The 22,674-nt window shown below is 36.9% G+C and overlaps 1 protein-coding gene across 1 annotated transcript in view; it reads left to right on the forward strand.

The window, feature by feature from the left end:
* Positions 1-22,433, forward strand: part of STK3 (serine/threonine kinase 3) — a 54,236-nt gene extending 31,803 nt beyond the window's left edge. Inside the window, exon 7 of the mRNA XM_072410854.1 lies at positions 22,281-22,433. Within this exon, the coding sequence (XP_072266955.1) occupies positions 22,281-22,289 (9 nt within the window). The 3' untranslated portion in view covers positions 22,290-22,433. The remainder of the gene's footprint in view (positions 1-22,280) is intronic.
* The last annotated feature ends 241 nt before the right edge of the window (positions 22,434-22,674 follow it).

Below are 22,674 nucleotides of genomic sequence, written 5' to 3' on the forward strand. Positions count from 1 at the left end.
CATCTGCATATGCTCCTTATAAAGTGGTGATGGGACTGTTTGCCTCTTCAGTGTTATCCCCCAGCACCTTTTAGCTCGGTTCACCACTCGGCACTTTTCAGTAACCACCCGGCTGTATTTGGGTCGTTTCTTTCTGGGGTGAACACTTCACAAAATTTTTTGTTTGAATGTGGAGAAGCCACAAATAGAGATCAGGGTTTTTTTTTTTAAATTATTTTAAGCACTATTACTGCAGTTTTTCAAAAGTGGTAATCACTGCCACAATCTTTGGCCTTTCATTTCAACTTTTAAAAGTGGAGCTGAGTTAATCTGTTCAAGTTAATCAAATTTCCGATAACCAATTTATATAAATTATGGTGCAGCTGTCATTCGCTAATAGCTATCACAAAAAAATTAATAAAATTACCAATCTTTGTAAAAAAAAAGTTGGGATCCGTTACCTGAGTGCAAATTTGCTATTCAAAGGGCGCTTTTAGGTTGTCTTACAAGCACTTGTTTGAAGAATGTTCCATTTTTTGTTTTGCATTAAATTAACAGATTTGATTGTGTGGGAGTTTTCTTAGACTTGTGATTAGCATTATGTATGATTACCCATCTCATATTGGTGAAGTCTCTCCATTAGTTGATGAATAATAATGAAAACAAATCTTGCCACGATAACATACAGCTTCTGGGATTCCTTGAGGACTATGATACAAACTCCTAATTTTACACTGTTATAGATCTTTCACTTTGGTCTTGTGACATCCACTTACCTCGGACCATGCCCCGCTAACTTGAGTTAGAATGTGAACATCGAATATTGGGCCTCTGTTGCAGTGAAACCTGGAAAAAGAGCCCTGGTCGTTTTAGGCGCAGTTAACTATTATTACATTAAGGAAACCGCCATGATGGTAGCTTGGGTGAAGAACCCAGTAGACCTGAATTGTGCCCACTTCCCATGTGTCTGACAAGTTTATAGTGGTCCCAGTTATGTTTGTTTCTTTTGACATCGTAAAAGATTGGTCAGAAATAATGTTGAATTTTCCACTGCTAATGGTCTGTTTTGACTCTTTATTGTCTCAGCTCTCCTCCTCACAACAGTCTGTACCAGTTGATAGTATGTGATGGGTGTCCTGGTCAAGTTCTTATAGGTAATTGGGTTAAGGTGAGATTTCCAGGTTTTCACAATTGAGGGGAGGGCATGCAAAAATGAGAGCTGCCAGTTTTGTATTCTGAATTTATCACTATTTAGAGTGTTACTAGCATGTAGCAAATAGATCCAAACTCCTCTTATGTACGCCTGTAACTAGGAGAACTGTGTGTCTGTCTATTTTTCTTCTCATTTCATCACTTCCTAATTAGTCATTGATGCAGAGCAAATGCATCCTGGCAAATTATATGTTTATGCTGGTTTCGCACCAGTGTTTCACCACGTCATGACAGATATAACTTGTTAGACAAATCAATAAACAACGGAATCTCCTGTAATATCGTTTTTTATAATGTCCTAATTCTCTTTTATTATTTATTCATGGAAAACCCACTTATATGTGAAAAAAGCAGTTAAAAGGTTCTCTTCAGAAATGTCTCCCAATAAAAGCTTTAATTCATTGCTGTCAAGTGATGGCACCAACTGCTTTGATGTAGTTGACTTAAATCATTACTTGGAACATCATATTCCCCAGATCTGTATATGGGGACATGTACAAAGAATGACATTGAATTTCATATAACGTGCACACTAAATTTCGGAGTTAGGCTATCTTTGAGGATAGTCAATAAGGCTTCGGTGTGTTTGAACAGCATCTGTAGAACATTGATCAATAGAGAAAAGGGAGTTTTACATGTGTGTACAGCGCTCGTCCGATGTCGTTCATTGATCTGTCCTGGCAGATCCACATACCATTGTAATACAAGTGAAGGGCAGAGAGCGCAGCGGGGTGCTGCTCTTTTGTTCTCCCCCCCCCCCCTCCCCTCTCCATAGAGTAGGAAGGCACTGTATGTACAGAGCTCATTTATGCACCTTTTAGTCTTTTGTTGTTAGAAAGGATTGTGAAAGATCCTTTCCAAGGGCAAAAATCTAACGTGTACACGTATGTAAAAATGTGCCAAGTCTTTATTGGAAAAGATTTGTGTTTTGTGTTTATTAATAATATTTCTTTTGCATTAAATATAGAAAGGATAAAACCACACTGAAGAGATTCACTTTATTTACTGCTCCTGGTGACCTTTGTCTAGTGTACAGAAAGTAATGGAATATCTCAAATTTTGGACTTGTAAGATGGGGAGGAGAGATCTTTCAGTTGGAATGCCTGTTTTGATGACCGCTAAGTAGGGACATTTCTTTGATTTGGAGGAAGTAGTTGTAGATGACAGTTTTTATTTCTACTTTCTATTCTTTTCCTGGAATTCAACTCCAAAACTGAAAAAAAAAAATTGCCCACCAACTCCAAATCTTTTTGGAATTTTTGTAAAAACAAATCATTACGCGCTAATACTTTCTGAGTTTTAGTGCTGAAATGTGAATGGATACCCATTCACATTTCAGTGAGCAGCAGCAGTCATTTCTTATACCGCTGATGTGTTCCTTGGTCCTGCACTGATTACAGTGACGGTATGGTGGAGTGGGGTAACCAGGTAATGCAGATTCAGTAAACCAGTCATCACTGCAGGAACTGCGAGAAAGAAAGAAATCAGAACTGCAAATTAAGGTGGGTTAATAACACTGAAATAATATATAAGAAGTTGTTCTGTTTTTAGCTTCCTGCATTTTGGCTTAAAGTAATGCCAGATTTTGTGAATGGTATTTATTAAGGGTGTGGCAAATATTAAAGAAATTGTGATTTATGTGAAGGTTTGTAGCGGCAAAACACAAGTTTTTATAACAGAAAAAGTATACCATTCGATTACAGTCAGGTTTGTTTATAAAATCACACAAGCATTAACAGTAATGAAGGCTTACGGGGAATTAAATATCCCAAAATATCTCTTGTCAATTTGAATTAGCCTCCGACATGCAAATATTTTTGTTTGAAAACTACATTTATGGAGTGTGAAACCCCTCACGTGGCCATGTCATGCTGTAGAGTGAATTTACATATTTGTACAAGCCTTGTTTGGCCAGTCCCTGAATTGCGCCATTTAAACGGTAATCATTAGCCAAACCTCGGAAATGCACGGGCTGTTATATGAACAGATTGTAAATACATCTTTCAAGCTGTGCAAGCCACTAGTGAATAAAAACATTCCAGATGTTGTCCTTATTTAAAATCAATTTCACCTGCCAAAATACACACAGATTTTCTCTCTACCTTAGGGGTTTTCAATTTAGTTTCATACATACGTGCACAGCCTCGTTGAAGAGTCACCATTGGACATTGATGTTCTCTCAGTATAGTTTGATGGGGGATGATCGCCTCTCATCAAATTGATTTGATTATTAAGTTGTAGTTTATCCAGAATTTAATTTTTATTCTTCCTGATCGCCATAATGTCTTTTCGCTATTCTGGAATTATTTTTTTTGTCATTTTCAAACTTTTTGCTTCACTACATTTTTTATCTTTTGTATGCAGCCTACGTGTGTTGTAATGACTGGCGTAACAGAGATCACATGTTCTTCTGCTAACAGATTGTGGTCCTGCAATTGCTCTCTGCCTTTTCCCTACCCTTAACATAAAGACACACGATTTCCACTTTAATGCAGGAATATGTAGTTTGACATCTATTATTCTTCCTACCTAGGGTTTTACATGGTCATGTCTGATTTTGAAGGGAATGTCATTCTGAAATTGAAGGGAGTAGTTGTAGTGCATTGTTCTAGCACATTGGATCCATGAAACAGATATTCCAACCATTATTTTGCTTTTTAAAATTTCTGTATTCACTTACTTACCTGATTGCCATCAGAATTTACATTGTTAAATTTTGGGTTAAGTTAGGCATTAAAGAGTCGTAAATGAAAACATGTTTTCTGTGGCGACAACAAACAGCCACCTAAACACTATTTTGGGAACTTTCTCGACTGTCAATTTCCTGCCCTCTTTGGTTTCTCCCAAATGTCACTTCAGGACACTTGAGATATGGGGGCCAGCAGATTAAACCACTGAGCACAGCCAGAGAATTAGCAAAAGGAAACATTTGAGGTGGTAATAACATTTTAAAGTATTTACCAGCTCCAAAAGTAATGGTTCAGGAGGTAATTTGGTTTGCAAAGACTGACAATGTAAATATTTCCATTTTGAGGTAACTAGGAGGTTCTGGATGTTTTTTGAACAGGTGAACAAAACAAAAAGTGGTAAAACCTTACTGGCTGTATTCTTTATAAAGTAGCTAAAACCCATAGAACAGTCTGTCATCATCGTATAGGGAAGGATCCCCTGCTTTGCCAGGAAAGTAGCAAAAGGAAACATTTGAGGTGGCAATAACATCTTAAAGTATTTAATCAACTCAAGATAAGACAGGTGTATGAAAGATAGTCTTTCCTTGGTTCAATGTTGTTTTTATGAAGGAAAATAATAGTTTTTGGCAGTGCCTATTTTTTTGGGACTCCTTGATGGGACAATTATTCAGAGATGACTTAAACGTCGTTTTGTGTGGCTTTTGTACTTGACACTATTCTAAGCTCTAAAATATTTATATCAATTTCACAATCCTTCTTGTAGGTGTAACTAACTTTTGATACCACCTCAGGGGTTTAATTAATACAAGGAACTTGCATTTTGCAAAAAAAAAAAAAAAAAGAGTGGATATGGGAAATGGTGTGTATATACAAATGCCCCCAGATTTGTCAAACAATTTTATTTGGTGTGTCTTGATATAAGAATGTACCCTTGCCTTTCCTTGCAAGTTCTGCTTGTAAGAGGCTATTGTTAAATTAGATACCTGAATTTATTTGTTCCTAAAATTACTTTATCATGGTCCGGGGCAGCCTGAGCTGTACACTGCAATTGTTCCATACTTTATTTTGGAATAGGAAATTGTTAGTTCTAAATTGTCAGTTGTCAGTCACAGAGATTTTACTGAAAAGATTATGTTTGGAATGTGTAATCAAGTAGCAAGGCTGGAGCTAGCAAGAAATGAATAAGTCAGAGAGCAATTGAAGTCTTAATTGGTATTAAATGGGATACATGTACTTTGTGTTTTGCAAATGCCTTTTTGATTAAATGGAATAAGTTCATTTTTTCCCTTCTTTCTTCATATACATATACACACATACATAAAAACTAGGAAATTTGAAACATGCTCCATTTGATGGTTGGCTTTCTCTTTGACTTTGATTAATCACTTTGAAAGTAAGCAGTGAATCAGTTCTGTAATTTTCAAATTGCACACACGCCGGTTAGCTTGAAACCCAAGCCACGATAAGTGAAGGGTAACTGGAGGTTGGTTATGTTTATGAGGCTCTGTATATTTTTGTAGCATAACTTGCATTCTTACAAGTGCTAATCTTCTACAAAACTGTACCAGGGTCCCACTGAGGTTTACGTGAAGGCTTAATACACAAATGTTTAAACTTAGGATATTACTTTCAAAGCCGTGGATCCCTTAATACGTAAATCGTAAAGCTCTGTTGAATGGTAATTGATAGTTTTTAGACAGAATTTTCTCTGTAGGGTTTTGTAGGTTTTCTGTCCTAAAGAACTTTGTGGTTTTCATCACTGAGTTTTCTAATTTTAAATAGATGGGTTAACTTTTTATTTAAAAACAAAAGTGCGCATTGAAGTCTGAGGATTGGTCACTTGTTCATGGTACCAGAACCGACGGAGAGAAAGTTTCCTTTTTTTCGACAGTAGTTTTAGTCAATTTTAATTTTGTAGATAATTATATTTTGTAATTTGTTGGTAATTTTTGTAATAAATAACAAGTATATTAAGTAATAATATTTAATATTTGATGAACCCAAATAAGTTCAATTATGTTTAAAGCAAGCCTGTACTTAATTTTGGACATCTAGAAGTGCCCTCGCAACCTCTTTTGTAAAGTGAAACTTCGACCTTCAAAGTTTTGAGCCTTAAAGCAGAGCTAAACTGAAAATAAAAAAAAAAAAAATCACACCTTTATTCCCACAGATTCCTCAGTGGCGCTGGAACCCCCCCTGATCTGGTCACACGTCGTCCTAGAATTGCTCTTCGTCCTGGCTACCCTTTTATGTAAAGTGAAAATGTTGAGTTTAGGTCTGCTTTAAGCTGGCCCTATACTATACATTTTTTTTTAACCATCTCCTTTAAATTTATCAAAACAATAATTGGAGGAACAATTGGAGTAGTTGGAACACATGCCTATACTATTTAATAAATTTAGTTAAAATCAGGCAGTCTCTTGTAGTACATAGTTAATGGTATATCCTAAGACAATTGTGCAGCCAGGTTTTATAGGTTACGGGTATGACACGATTTAAAGTGTTGATGATCTCAATTCTCGTAGGCAGATGCTCCAGCATTGTTCAGTTTAAAGCAGCGCTCACCATCCTTTCCGACCTCACGGACCACTAGATTCATAAATCCTGCGGACCATTAATATGAATCTTTTTAAAAAGATAAATACATTTGTAAAATAATGATCTTCCTAAAGGTGCCTGGCAAGGACTGTGGAGGCTCTGATTCATTGATCAGCTCACGGTTAGGTGAAGTATTACTATTGTTACTATTATCATTAGTTGCATTATCTTTGGTATTACTAACGAAATGCAAAATATTTGTTAGCTTATTCTCACTCATTATGGGTTTATTTCATTTAAATCTAAGACCAAAAAGACATGATAGTTATCAAATTCAAACTATTTGATGCCATTAAATATAACTGTTTAAGAAAATACTCAGCTACATAAAAGAGCATCTGAGAAATAAACAAATAAACCAAAATAATCGCATGAGAATCGGTATTCTTGGAGTAGGGTGACTGGTGTAATTGTGGAAACAATACTGAAGCGTATGGCTCGGCAACGCTTTCCTCATACAATTTAGGAGTACACTGACTTCACACTGTGCCTCCCTTATTTTTCTGTTTCTAGTAAAGTTTTTGAACTTAGTGCAATATACAGGTGAAAATTGTCATTTAGAATATAAGAATTTTGTTGGAATATTTTATTTTTTAATAAAACATAAAAATTGTAAAAAATGTCCAACATTTTCTTGTGGACCACTGCTTGCCGACCACTGGTCTAAAGCCCCCTTTATCAGCCTTTTATACATGGGGGAACCCTGAAACCTTTTATATCTCATGGAATCTCTTAGATTATAAGCTGTTCGGGGCAGGGTCCTCTCCTCCTCCTGTTAAGTGTATCTGTCTGTCATTTGCAACCCCTGTTTATTGTACAGGGCTGTGTAATATAAATACTGTATGTGTGTGTGTGTGTGTGTGTATATATGTGTATGTATATATATATATATATATATATATATATATATATATATATATATATATATATAAATAAAATGGAATCCTTGCCATGCTACTATATTCACAGCTTCCAATACATTAGTGTGGAGACCAGTAGAATTTGTAGCTAATCTCAAATATGTAACCACGGTAACAATGTTTTAGACGTAAACTTAATTTTACACGCCAACCACAATGGTAGCTGCAGCTTGCATATCTTACCTTTTACTAAGCACTTAATAAAAAATGTTCTCTGTTGTATAATGTGCAGAAAAAATAATTTTCAAAGAACTATTTCCAATCACTTAGGGTTTCTGGAGTTAAAATGTGATGGTCCACAGACAATTTATAATCCTTTTCCTGTTAAAACCTTTTAGTAAATTTTGATGCAGTTGCATTGCATGAGTTTATGGAAACTTGACTTCAGGTGGTTTTGAGCAGAGCAAAATCTTTAATTTTAAATTTTGATCACACCTGTTTCTACTTAGTTTCCCCAGCAACAGCGTGCTATCAAAATGGTTACAAGACCACCCTGAAATTTGAAAGCAGCGAGATCGAGTGAAATCATTGTTTCCGCCCGCTTTCATTTTTATGACAGATGTTGCTCTGATGTTCTGCATTTGCAGCAAGTGTTTCAGATCTTTTGAAAGTTAAACAAATTTAGGTGGAACCATCAGTGCTGCTAAGACACTGGATGCAAGCACGTTTTATTCCTTTTTTCTTTTTGCCACTACCCATTTCAAGCTGATGATATTTTTAACTTTTATCGAGAAAGCTGTTTGGTATTTTATAAGCTTACATTTCAGTGCAACAGCACGTGAGAAAACATTGGCACCTTGAATTTATTAAACAATTTTTTTGAGGGGGGAAATGTGGGTGTTTTTGTTTCTGTCAAGAAGAAAAAGAAAAGACCAAATTTCCTGTTGGTTCTTCCCATCTTTTTTCCCACACAAAGTGCTTTCTCAGTTGGCAGTAGGAATATGCAGGAGGCACAGTTGGGTGGGCAAAACTACCAGATATCCCAAAGTTTTCCCATAGTTTCGGATTCAGGTACCTGCACTTTAAATTTGTTGGTAGATATTTTTGTTATCTCCCCCAACAATCATATTGGAGTGTAGTGAATGGGAAATATATATGTGACCTGGGATAGGTGGCGAAACAAAGAAAAAAACAAAAGCATTTAAAAGAAGTAATGAACAGGGAGGTAAAGAATACAAATGGTGGTCTACTTAGGAAAGGACATGTAATCTTGACACATCTGGGATAGACTGGTTTGCCTATGCACCCTTCTACCTCCCAAATTAGACTATAGACCAATAGTGCATGCAAAATTTTAGCTGGTTTTAAAAAGGTGGTGTTCATGTTACCTAATAAGAGATAATACCTTCAGTTATTTGAGTTTCCTTCCTTCTATCCTGATTTTTAACTGTAAATCATTCTGACTGACTCAAAGCAAGCACTCAGATCAGGACTTTTGACTTAATGGAGTTGAAGTTAGACAACTAGCATTTTTTATTGTGGAATGGGAAGTGAAAATTGTTTACGTTCTGATATTAGTTAATGATTGTAGCAATGTTGAAAGCCCAACACTGGGCTGCATTCAAATATTATCTATGCAGTGGGGTTCTGCATTCCAATGGCAAATACTCAACCGTGCAGGATTTCTCCCATTTATGGAACCATTGGTCTTGACTGGCTGGTTGCAGTTTCTAGCGGCATCGTGTACAATGCAGGAACAGATGTCCTGCATTGTACTGGCAGACAAAAGTGGCAATACACCATGATGTTGGAGCGCATAGGAGTGAGGAAGCATGAATCTTGCACCCTTGCAGGTGACAACTTAAATATTTCATCTTGCGTTCTCTACATCCTGGCTGGAAAGAAATCTAGGGTAATGGTTCTTGCATTGGACACTGACATCATAAAGACTTACACATTTGTCTCATTCAAGTCTGTAAATGTGCAGGGGCGCACTGGCAAGTAACCACCTGTGGAGGTAATAGTTCAAAATTGGTCATACTGAGTTTATAACATTTGCTTAAATTAATTATTTAACTGGGTTGCGTTGCCTGCAAATTAGCTATGGAAAGAATATAATTTTTGTTCTGTTTGTTTTCCCATCTAGGTTTAAGATAAATCTCTCTCAAGGGGTCAGCTCTCGTTTTTCTTATATTCTAATCACCTTGTGTTTCTTTAGTAATTATGTTTCAAGATGTTAAAAGGGGCATTTACCCTGGACCCTCCAACATTTGCCTTCAGACTATGGTAATAGAACTTGGATAACACAGCTCCTAATACTGATCTTATCTCCGCTCACAAGGCTTCTTGACAAAAATCTTTCTATAAAAAAAAAAATGTTTGATAAAAAGGAATTCAAGAAATGCAGATATAATAAAAATAGTCCTCTAATATTTATATAGCCTTAATATGCATATTTCCAGACTGAAAAATATGTATTCAGCTCCTCTGAGTAAACCAGATATGTTGTCTAATAATTAGATCCTTGGCCAGGAATCCGTGTCTCCTCCAAGAAGTGTGTGTAAACCCTAACAATTATGTTCTCTACTGCCTTTTCGTCTGTTTAATATACCATTGAGAGAGTTTTATCATATATGTTAAGTGGTAAAAATGCATGAAAGTCAGAGCTGTCCTGTGCTCACATACTTTCTGTCTTATTTCAAGGAGTTATCAGCTTTCCTTGTCTTCATCTTGGTACTATAGAATAATTAGGCTTCATGTTGTGGAGATGGATACAATTGATGGGGCTGAGTAGTTTTGCAGGAGAGAACTGACAATATTCAGTTCTCATAAATGTTGTGTGTCCGCTCACAATGGAACCTGAGTGCATATTTCGCAGTAGTGTTTTTCTGTTTTTAAACTTTTAAATGGATGAAACATGGGAAAATTTGTATGCAGCATAGAAGGTGCATATTTGCCATAATTCAAATCACATTTTCATATTAAATAAACTGACATTAATGTGTATCACTATTCAAACTTTACAAAATTTACACCCCAGCGTAATATCCAGTAACCCAGCATTTATGTTAGAGTTGTATAAAGTGATTTCTCTGGAATACTTTGTTCCTTTGCATATTAGCACACAAACAAAGACTATTTACCAGCTTTGGGGGAACGGTAATGGTTTCTCTATTTTTGGACCGTACCAGGTTCCTGTTTAGAAGTGCTTGGTGCCCAGTAGTGTTTGCTGGTGGTTTTACCAGCCTTGAAACACCTTGAAAATGCTATAAGATAAATTTTTCAGAAAGTGAATTTATAATGAAGTCTATAGATTACTGACTCTTTAGGTCAGTTGAAAGCATGATATTGTCACCAAAAATTGCTGGGGGTTCAGACGGACCTGTAGAATAAAAAGAAGGGGGATATGTTGTCTGAGGGAATCTCCTCACTTTTGACTTTTCTGCATAGAAAGAATAAGGGGAAAAAATCCCCTGAGAATACTGACTGCAAAAATGGTTTTAATTCTCTCCTACTCACTCTATAAACCGCCCCCCAAAATCTCAAGCTTTAGATATACTTCAAGGCCTATACTTTACCCACAGTCTAAAACACAATCTGCATTAGATAGCCTGAAACTATTTTTTTTTTTTTAGTTTGTCCAATGCTCCATATTTTGTTTTCTGTGATTTCTTGGTGTGTGCTTTCCCTTTCTTCACCAAGACATTTTGTACAGGTTGCTGGTTGTACTAAGTTGTGGTTAGCTGTTTTTTTCTTTCTTTCATTCTTTAGTCCAGGTCGCTGTGATCATTGTAAACCACTTAGTAAAGGGAAGCCGGGTTGATTGCGGTGTTCTTACTGTTACGGAGAAGGGAAATGGATACTTGTACTGTGTCTGGGGGAATTGAAGCTACACCGCATCATTCTATATTACTTGGCCCTTTTCATTTATAGAAGTGGATTTCAGGAAACCGCCTGTGATAAAGAATCAATGTGACTGTACTAACTAGTAGCTTAAAAATGTAGACTAAAAGGTCCCCAGAGAGCTTTCCATATTTATCCCAGCCCGCTAACAAAACCTAATTATTCCCATATTGTGATAGTCTAAGCTCCATTTTACAGTTCATGAAGCTCTGATGGAAGTCTGCCTGAAATTAGTGACAAATATCATTACAAGATGTTTGCTATGGAACTCTACCGCTTCTCAGGATGACAGCTTTATGTTCTACTTGATTTACTTAACAGTATTAAATTTAGTATATCTGACAGTGCAATGCTTCTGATTGCTGTTCAGTGTGCATCCTGAGGAAATAGGATCACTCGACTTAAATCAAATGGATGTTTCAGACTTTACCATTTTCCCTGTGCAACTTGTGCATTAAAAAATGAAAGGCTCTTGTACATTTAGTGTGTTTTTTATTTTTTTTTATTTAAATGAAAGTGAAAACCTATGTGTGACTTCATGCTTCTGATCATTATGGCAGAACCACTGTTTTACCAACACAGCCAAACAGCTTAGAGGCTACCAAATCTTGGCATAGCCTATTGGCTTCCTGCAAACTCAAACACTTTTCCAACCTGGACTATGCGCAGCCACCGAGTCCAGGCTCCAAGTACGTTTAACATGTTCAAGTGGAATACTTTCTATGTGCTACTGGGGAATGGGCTTCGGTAGTCTTAATGTTTCTCAAATGATCTGATCTTACTCACATCTTCTTTGTTTTTGTTTGGGTAAGTATTCAAAAATCAAAACATAGCAATAAAATTCTGACTGAGGTTCTCGCCTCATGGTCTGTTTTGCAGATTTTATATTTATTCAGATTGCGGTATATATAATATACTAATATATTGGCACTATATAAATACAATTCAATAACAATGTTAACAGTCTAATTTTTAGCCTCAAAATTGCTTTATATCTTCAATTGTCAAATACTTTTTAAAAGCAGAGTTTTCCTGACAGTCCTAAATATTAAGCACATACATGGTCTGTCAGCAGATATTCACCTGACTGAAACTTGACTTCAGAGTCTGTTGTGAGGATAAAATACGGCACAATGCTAAGTGACCGTCTTCTTTTTAACTCCTCTACTGCTTAGGAATATGTACATTTTAAATGTTTATAGTCTGTGCACAGGTGCACTTGAACTCAATGGGCCTGATTTAATAATAATATTATTTTTATTATTATTATTAATAACTAGTATTTATATAGCACCAACATAATACTCAGGGCTTTACAAAGCCCATAAGTTTATCCCTAGTTGTTCTCCAATGAGGCTTATAATCTAATGTCCCTACCATAGTTATATGTCTTTAACACAATGTAAGGCCAATTATCCTAATTGCATGTTGGGATGTAAAAGAAAACCAGAGTGCTTGGAGAAAACCCATGCAAACACGGGGAGAAGATGCAAATTCCATGCAGATATTGCTCAAACTGAGATTTGAACCTGTGATCTAGCGCTGCAAAGGCCAGAGTGCTAACCACTGAGCCAACCCTGCTGCCTGATTTTATTAAAGGTCTACAAGACTGGGGAAGATAGACTATATTTGGAGAACCTAGATGATCCAACAAACCTTAAATGGATCTGGTCCAGGATTGAAAACTTTTTCCAACTATTAGCAATTCATTCGAAATCCATTCCAGATTTGTTGGATAACCCAGGTTTTCCGGTCATTGTCTTCTCCAGTCTTGCAGAGTTTTTTTAAATTAGGCCTTAAGTTTGTGTGTTCAAAATGAAGAATGAATATGGTGGGCAGAATATGGACTGTACAGTTCTTTATCTCTTAATGAAAATTCCTTGTGCTGATGTAAGGTGTGTGCATGGGTTAAACAAGATGGGAAGTTTAAATCCCAGTCTACTTAGTTATTTAAACCTGCCACTGGGTGGTCTATGTATGCTTTAAAGGACTGTGGAATTGATGCAAGTTTACTTTTCCAACACCTTCCTTTACTCTCCTTTACTTTTAATTGACTTTTAATTACAGCACTATACAATGGTGCTCAATCATTTTAACATGGGACCTCCAAGAGTTGATATGCCCTGTTTCTAGGACTTTTGTTACTTGGCACCAATAGGGAGTACACACTGCATATTCCTCATGTGTATCAACTAAGATTTGCCTTGAGCTGAATAATCAAGCAGATTTAGGACATTGTTTGATTTTAGCTACATCGACATTGAGGTCCTGTTCATTTTTATTTTAATTTAGCCTGACGCTTCATCCCGCTGCTGCAGCGGTTTTTGTAGCAGCACAGTAATAGTGTTACTGGAAGCACTTCTGCAAGAACATATGTGATTGCTTTATTTCTGATTTAATTGAAGAAAATTCCCCACATGCAACATGAATGTTTAAGTTAAAAAGATCTTAACTCTGGTATTCCGAGGGAAGGAAACGTCCTAAAAAACTTTGGAAACATTTTAGTGTTTGGCTGGCTTTAATCTGTGTGACTGGGTGAATGAACACAACAGTGTTCCTTTAAGCTGCACAATGCTTAGGAAGACAGGTGTTCTCAATCTTCCATAATTTCCATTCACACAATAAATGAGCATTCCACAGGTTATATTACCATTGCATATATCGTAGGGACACACTAAGATGAATTGGCATTTCTAAAAATTGTTGGCTGGTTCTGTCCTATATAGACGAAATAAGAAATCATCCTTAATCCTGTACACAATATCAGCTTTTCTTGGGGAAGCCCTTGAAATACCTTTCTTGTTTTCAGGGAACCCCTGCTATAATTACTGTATCCACAGTTCACCATAAACTAGCATGATGGTGTTCATTGGGAAGAATGTCTTATTCAATTATCACTGTTGAGAAGAATGTCACTCTTACAGATTGCCAAAAAAGATCATTGGTGTCACCTAAACTGATCTGAGTGGCACAAACTGCTCATTGCTCAAAGAACCCCAAGCAGCTTCTGGAGGAACCCTAGTTAAGACACTGCACTGGATAGTAGATGGCAGCTGTAAAAACAGATTACTTGGAGATTAGATTTACAATCTAAATGTTTTCTGTTTTTTTTTTTTTTATCATTATTAATATTATTGTTAATTTTGTTTGGTGACACAATGCCACCTAGTGGTTACCCATTACATTCCTCTAGGGCAGGGGTGTCAAACTCAAATACACAGTGGGCCAAAATTTAAAACGGAGTTGCAGGCCAAACATGAAATTGAAATAGCACCGCTACTACAATTCCCTGCGTCAAGAAAACAGTCCAATGCGGGGCTTAATGTTTTGAGTGGCTGGAACTCCCTTTTTACCGAAATAGCACTGCTACTACAATTCCCTGCGTCTTTAAAACCGTCCAATGCGGGGCCACGCATAGGCAGGAAGGCCGCTGGTCTATAGATGCAAGTGATGCCGCTACTACAATTCCCAGCAATATTTGCGTCTATAAAACAGTCCTATGCGGGGCCACGCATAAGCAGAGAGGCCGCTGGTCTATAGCTGCGAGTGATGCCCTGAATTGTAGTAGCGGTGCTATTTCAATGCAGCGGTGGGCCAGCTGCAATTCATATTTAGGGGGGCCAAAAAAGGACGTTGCGGGCCAGAGTTTAACACCCCTGCTCTAGGCAGAGCCAGGCTTATTAATAGTGTTACTTCACAGTCCTTGGCTAATGACATTAACATTTATCATGCAAGAATACCTACTATAACATAAGTAACAGAAAATATTTAACCACAAGCAAATATATTCAACATGAGACATATATTTTTAATATAAAATAATTTATATATTATAAAATATTCCTCTGTTAATTCAGCCAGTAACACTACCTGAATTATCAGAAATGTGATCCTAAATTGAGCAGCCAAACTTCCCCTGAATGTTTACATACTGCCTAATCTTGGTGTGCCGAAGTAGGGAACTAAAAACCCAAGATGTAGAAGCCCTATTTATAAACAGCTTAGCTGGATAATGCAATATAATAATTTATAAAGATCCGTATATGATTTAAGAGAGGGAAGGATGTGCAGGAATGACAAGGAGAGTTGTCTCAAAAAATGCTGGCAGCTGCAGTGTTTTTATACAGCTCAGTTTTCCTGAGTGCATTTGAAGGATTTGTAATTTTAAAATGTTAATATCATTTTGGGTAATTCACACAGAAAGAATGCAGTTTCACAATTGTTTTTTTTTAATCAATACAACTCTTTCTGTTTTATGACCCAGCCTTACTCTTGTACCATTGTTAATGTGGTCTTTCCCACTCTTTTTATCAGAGCATTTTCAGCTTTTGCAATTATTGTTTCTGTCACACAGTCGTTTTTGCAATAAAATGAGTCAGCGGAACTTTGAACCAGGACTTCTCTACAGCACATAAAACCCTGGAGTAATTTCACAGTCGTTATCTGCACATTCTTCATAGTGATTATGCTGTTAATCAGAACTTAAAACCAATTTTATACTACTTTTATGATGTAGAGAGATCAAATCACACTTTAGGAACAAATGATGTTGACGTATGTATTGCTTGATATGCTTGGTCCCATTGCCGTACAGAAATGTATAAACCTATCTGGGGCTATTTAACAGTGATTAGAAATTACAATAAAGGGTTTAGATTACCAAGCTTTATTATGTTTGCAGGTGTAGCTATGTTATAGACCCAGCCTATTTCCGTATACCTAATCTAAGGAACCAATTCACTGCACTGCAAGAAATGGTGGTTTAATGGCTTTTAATACATGCTGAACATTTTTGTGATCAAAATACGTAGACTTGTGTGTAAATTGTCTGGGTCTCAGGCTGGGCACAGAAGGGTAGACGTCACTCTGCAGTTGGCACTTGTGGTGGAGGTATATGTTCCCCTAATTTTACTAAACACCAGAGTCCACCACAATCCTTAATGGATTCTGACATTGGTGGACTGGTAATACTATGGAAAAGAATGAAAGATTGGATCATTACTTAGCCTGTGTACACATGTGCAATATTTTTTGTAAAGGATCGCTCACGATCCTTACCAACGACAATTGACTAAAAGATGCATGAAGGAGCGCTATACATATGGAGAGGAGGGGGAACGAGCGAGCTGCACCCTGCTGCACTCTTTCACCTTCACTTGTATTGCAGTCGTCCTGGCGAATCCATCAACAATGTACACACGCCAGATTCTCGTTCGATATCAGCCCTGAAGCGATAATCAGACAAGAATCATCTGACGTGTGTGCGCAGCCTTGAAAATTTTTCTGACTTGCTGAAATTTTTTTTCCAATAGGAAATACCACCCACAAAAGTCTCTAGCATTTTAGAAAAGGTGTATTAACTGCATGGAATAAAAAGCATTGCTTGCTTTTTACTGAGCAACTTTTTGGTATCTCTGCCTATGAATCGCTTCAAATGAAGCCAGTGTTTAATTCTTTGGTTCTAAGTTCATTTCCAGATGATTTCTTCAAGGTACAGATCCCAAGACTGGGAGAGTAAACAAAGTATAGCCCATATTACTAAATATGGGGTTCCATGCTGCCCAGTTTTTTAAAGATATTTATAAAAATAATCATTGCTATATTTCGGCAAACCCTGGACTTGGCTTCAACATCTAAACTGTGAAGTGCCCCCCTGACCTTTACTTCCCAGCAATGCATGTTGGACAGGCTGAAAAACTATGGTTTTTCCACTGAAAACCTGGCACTGGCAGAAGGAATGGCATAATTTGATGAGGTTTCAAGCCTGATAAACTGTTTAAATCTGTTTTTTTTTTTTTTTTTTTTTTAATTCATGTCCGGTCTAAGGCAATAGATTTATTTAGCTTGACACCAGACTGGATAGAATGTGTGCATACTTTTTTTTATGTTTTTAATGCAGTGCACCATAACACACAGTACTTTTGTCATTCACTTGGGTGTCATTCAACAATAATGGGACCACAAAACACCAACATACATGAGGGGCATTGCCATAATGCAGTCATGTCAATCTAACATCAAAAGTCAGATAAACTTAATTAACCGTGTTCACACCATGAGCCTGGATATTGAGAGAACCAAACAAGCATCCTCTCTTTCCAATTTAAATTTAGCCTAATTTTTTAAATTATTGCTTGGAAGGGCCGGTAAGGAGCCCACAAAGCAAGCCATCGGAGCATTTAGAACAAAAATGCTCCTGGTTGAAGTAAGAGATATGCCTTCTTGGACACCCAGTTAAGTCTTCCCACTGGAATATTTACCATCTTTTCTGGTTTTGGTGACAACTTTGGTGACAAAGTTGTGGATTTCCCCCACTCAGTACTTAACACTGGTCAGCAGGATGATTTAACAGAAAAATGTTTTCACTGGAACACAGACAGCAATAAAAAATCCAATGATATCTTTTTAGGCTTAAAATTAAAATTAAAAAAGTTAAAAATAAGCTTTAGAATATGTACTATAATAGAAAAGCTGTGACTAGCCGTGTATACAGCGCTATTCTTTTGTGGGACTGTTAGAATGACGAATAATCGTAATGAAAGTGAAGGGGGAGAGAGCCCAGCGGGGTGCCGCTTTGTTGTTCTCTCCCTCCTCTCTCCATAGAGCAGAATCCGCTGTATGTACAGCGCTCGTTCATGCATTGTGCAATCAATCTTTTGATGTTGAAAAGGTTTGTGAAAGATCCTTTCCAATGACAATTATTGCATGTGTATACGCAGCCTTAGGCAACAAAGTAACGTTGGTAAACTCCACTATATCACCTGTTGGAAAGCCTTCCAACACCAGGGTCTAAAGAGACACCAAGAACGGAGGCACACTAGGTACTGAGCACTACATGTGACCTTAAATATTGTGTGTACTTGGTTACTTCCTGAAGTTTTTGACTTTAAAATAAGGGATTATTTTAATTATTAGAGGGGAGTTGAATGGGGATAGTTTAGTTTGGAAAAGCTTTTTTTTTTTTTTTTTTTATATATGAGCCTCTGATTACAGCAGCACTTTAATGATCTTTGTGCTTTTGATGGTAAATTATGACTCTCGGTTACAATCTCTCTGTATACTTTTATTCATGGGTAGAGGCAGCTTATTATAATTACGGCTTAATATGTTCTTTATGCCAGAGGGAGAGGTCTCTCTGTATGTGAATGACAGCTGTGCAGATTTAGGTTTCACTGCTGAGTGCCTTGCCTTGAGGCCTGCAATCCCATAACTTTTTTCAGGTGCGGTCGAAGCCATTGGCTAATTTGTTATGAAAGTGAAAGAAAAGTTGTTTGATAAATGCAAGGGAAATGTGCTACGGTCATCTGTTTGTAATGAGCATACGTCCTTTCAAAACCATACTGTGTTACCGGTGTGATTGCTGCATTGAAGTTAACATCCCAGAGAATTGGGAATCTGCAGATGGCTGTAACTTCCGCATGTGGGTTATTTTATATATGGACGAGGTGTTATTAACTGTGAATGGCATGCATGTCCCACCACCCTTCGGGCATGAAACCAGTACTGATTTTCCCCTGGACAGTAATCCAGAAAGTTTCGTTAAAACATATTTCTTCTTTTTTCCTTTGAACTTTACAATTTACAGTTAAACTTGCAGTCATAGGATCACAGTCCAGTGGTTAACTGCATTTTTATCTCATATTTTATATATTACTCATGAGTACATTCAGGTCATCGTTATCCTGTTATAATAAGGGGATGTAATGGCAGCTGCTTTCTTTCCCTTAGGTCGTATTCATGGCGTTGTGCTCCAGTGAGTGTTTTCATGCACATTACTGAATGAAATTTTAGAACATGCTGGATGTAAATGGCTAGTTCACAATTCAATAAACACCAAACGAAGATCTACAATCTTTACCTAGTGAAGGAGAATATCCATAAAAGAGGACCTTTTTTTTTTACTAGACTTGTTTTACCAGGCAGGTACTTTATTTATGAAATAAGTTCATTTCATTTATTTTGTTAGTAAGGCCTTAATTTAATCTCTTACGCTTAGCCATTGCTTCTGTTAAGGCACTTTCATTGTGGGATGTGGAAAATCTTGAAAATGGTCAGATTTATTGTTGCTGCTTCCATTTTCCTCCTTTATTGCTTTCTATAGACAAACTTTGTCCATCTAGATTGGCCATGCTTGGATGCCTGCACGGAAGTTCATTATTTCCCAGCATGCTCAAGGGAAGTTGAGATAGTTGGGCTTCTCTAACTACCAATGCGGAGCACAATTTGACAGTTAGGTGGCGATCAGGCAGGAAAGAGCAGTTATTGTAAAAGTAACATTGTCTGTCCCTTTCTGCAATACCCACCTGCCTAAATTGTGGGACATTAGTCCAACTTTAAATCAATAGTTTGTGCTTTCTATTGCCATTTACTTTGATTGATAACCTAATGGACCACTGTAGTGGAAGGCAACACTCCCTCGTTTTAACTCCATTGTGGGCTTTTGCTGTCCATGCCAAATAAATATCTTCTTTGAAAAAATACATGTCACATTGCCTGGGAACAGATATGAAGGTACCCTAAAAGTTGCTTGACATCACAGATTGGTACATGCGTGAATCCTCTAATCGTGTATTCCTTAATATTTCAATATTAAAATTCAGTTTAGTTCAATTCAGTATTTATTGAATTCTTTGAGCCATGTAGTCAATGGGCTAAATACAGCTATAGGCAAACTTTTAGCATTTCCTTTATCAATCCCCTACTAACAAAAACCTCTAAATTTAGAATCCGTTTGTCTACCCTTTGATAAATCAACTTGGTTTTTTTTCCCCCTCTGAGGCAGTATAAACCATGTAAACCGCTTTAGGTGCATTCCTGTTGTTTTATACAACTTTATCTAGCAATATGCTTCACTTACTTTTCTAAACCTGGTAAACAAACACCCCCCTAGCTCCTCCAATGACCTACTAATGACTTTCCTCACTCATAACCTCGTCACACGCACGGCTCCAAGACTTTTCTAGAGCCCCGACTCTCTGGAATGGTCTTCCTCGTCCTAATAAGCTTGCTTCTACTTTTTGCTCATTTAAAAGAGCCCTCAAAACCCTTATTTTTTTTTTTTTTTTCCCCTTCAAACTCGCCTACCCGTCTTCTGTACTTTGAAACCGTCACTACTTCCCACCACTACATACTTCCTATTGTGTGTTACTTCCCCCACCTCCTAGATTGTAAGCTCTTCTGGGCAGGGTCCTCCCCTCCTGTGTCACTGTCTGTATTCGTCTGTCATTTGCAACCCCTATTTAATGTACAGTGCTGCGTAATATGTTGACGCTAAGTAAATCTTGCTTAAAAATAATAATAATATTGATATATTTGTATGTAGTAAATGCTGTGTTGTCTGTCCTAGGATCATTAAGAACACCACTTCCCCTCCCCATAAGGAAACAAAATAAACATATTTATCTTTAAACTTTTGTGGAATTGACCCCCTGACCCATGTGGTCTAGGCACACAGCTTTATCTATTGGATATATTACCAAAAATAGTTCTGCAATTTAGGTTAATTAGCCCAGCCATTAACATGTTGTTTTCTGGTAACAGTTGAAGTCCAATCAGTTACCCTTTCATCTTTGCTGCGGAGGGTCTTCTCATTCTCCTGGTTACACTTCACTGCTTTCGAGATCATGAATTAGTGATTTTTCTTTACCATGGCTTATGATGGAGATGTAGTAATTTTCTTAGCTAATCAGTTTATGTTATGGTTGTAAATTTATAATCTACTTTAATATACTCATTAACGATGATTTTGTACTTTGGCCAGCAGCATGCTCAGTTTATTAATTCCTTTCTTTTCCTGGCTACATTTAACCTAAATTATTGTATTAAATGTTCCAGTGTCTCTGTGTAAATAGCTTTATTCAGATTTGACAGAAATGGACACATTTACTTCTTTATTATATTTTATTATATGATTGTTTGAACATAGATGTTCAGTTGCCACTGTATGACCTAGCCAGATGCAGGCTACTTTGCTAGCATTTTATGCTTTTATATAACTAATTGCATTGTGTTTACTTTACTAAATGTCATGTGGACATTATAAAAAAAACGGTGACCTGCATTGAATTAGTGTAATTGCTGCACAAACAGAACGTGACATTGTTTCAGCCTTATACAGGAAAAGAGAAAGTTGGAAAGATTTTAGGTTTGATAAATACAAACTAGAGATATGAACACACAGTATGCGTCATACCTTGGTTTTACTGAAAATAAATATATTTTGCTTTTTTCCTTTGGGGTCTTTTTTTTTTTTTTTACCTTAATTGTTTTGTAGAGGAAAGAACAATTAAGGGATGAGAATGCACATTTCTTAGATGTAAAAAGACATTGTCACAGTGTTCATTCCAGGAAAAGTCATATCCACTAAGATTTAAAATTCCATATCTGTAAAACCCTTAGTAGCCCAGCAGAACAAATTTTTGATCCCATTTATTCTGTCCTCAAACGGCTCACTTATTTGCCCATAGGACCCCAGCTTTAAAGAGCAACAAAACCCTAGGTATACTCAACTCTGCTAGTTCTGTCCCAGGTGCTGCCATCTTCTCCTAAATTTTCTTCCGCGTCTTGATTTTCAGCTATCTTCATTGGCCAGCCTGGGATAAAGTACCTCCTATGCAGGCGCTCAATAGTTTGTTCAGTCCCAGCACACGCAAGGGAAGCAGAGATTGCCGGTTATACCTGGCAACAAACACTGAGCTGCACATGCACAGCTCAGCAAATTTTGACAGATAGAAAGCGATCAGGCTGGTAAACATACTTATTGTTGAAGCGAAATTACCTGTTCCTTTCTGCAATAAGGAGCTGCCTGATGACAAATTCTTAAAGTGAACTTATTTCTGTTTACATTAGATTAAACACTTAGATGAGCAGGAGGATACACAAGCGGTCTTCCACTTAACATGAGAAAGAGTTTGGTTTGTATTGCCTAATTGACATCATAAGATATTGGAAGACAAATTTAATAATGAAGAAAACTGATATGTAATAGAAGGTGGACATCTTGGTGACCTTGTATCCCCCTCTTTATCTGTTGCTGCAGAATCGGTAGCGCCTAGGTGCGTCAGCAAATAATATATCTCCCGAGGAAGCCGACGGTTGTGCCGTGAAACGTGTAAAGATTAATAGACCAGTGAGAATACCTATTTTGCCTGGAATTGCATACCTGATTTGGTGAAGGTTTTATGTTGATTTTAAACAAGAAACAGGATAAATGCTTCTGTTTTAATGCATGTATTTCTTTTAAATAAAATGGACAAATTTTGTATGTATATGGATGACACCATTGTGTTGTTACTTCCTTAAAAGTCCCAATGTTTTTGTTTGTGCTAGTTGAATTGGATAAACTAATCAGATATGGCAGTTAGAAAGAAGATAACCAGGTTGAAGAATAATCTATTTCATATTCTGTTTACATTACTCTATCAAAAAAACAC

The sequence above is a fragment of the Pyxicephalus adspersus genome, chromosome 5 (genome assembly GCF_032062135.1).
Source record: "Pyxicephalus adspersus chromosome 5, UCB_Pads_2.0, whole genome shotgun sequence".
NCBI classification, from domain to species: Eukaryota; Metazoa; Chordata; class Amphibia; order Anura; family Pyxicephalidae; genus Pyxicephalus; species Pyxicephalus adspersus.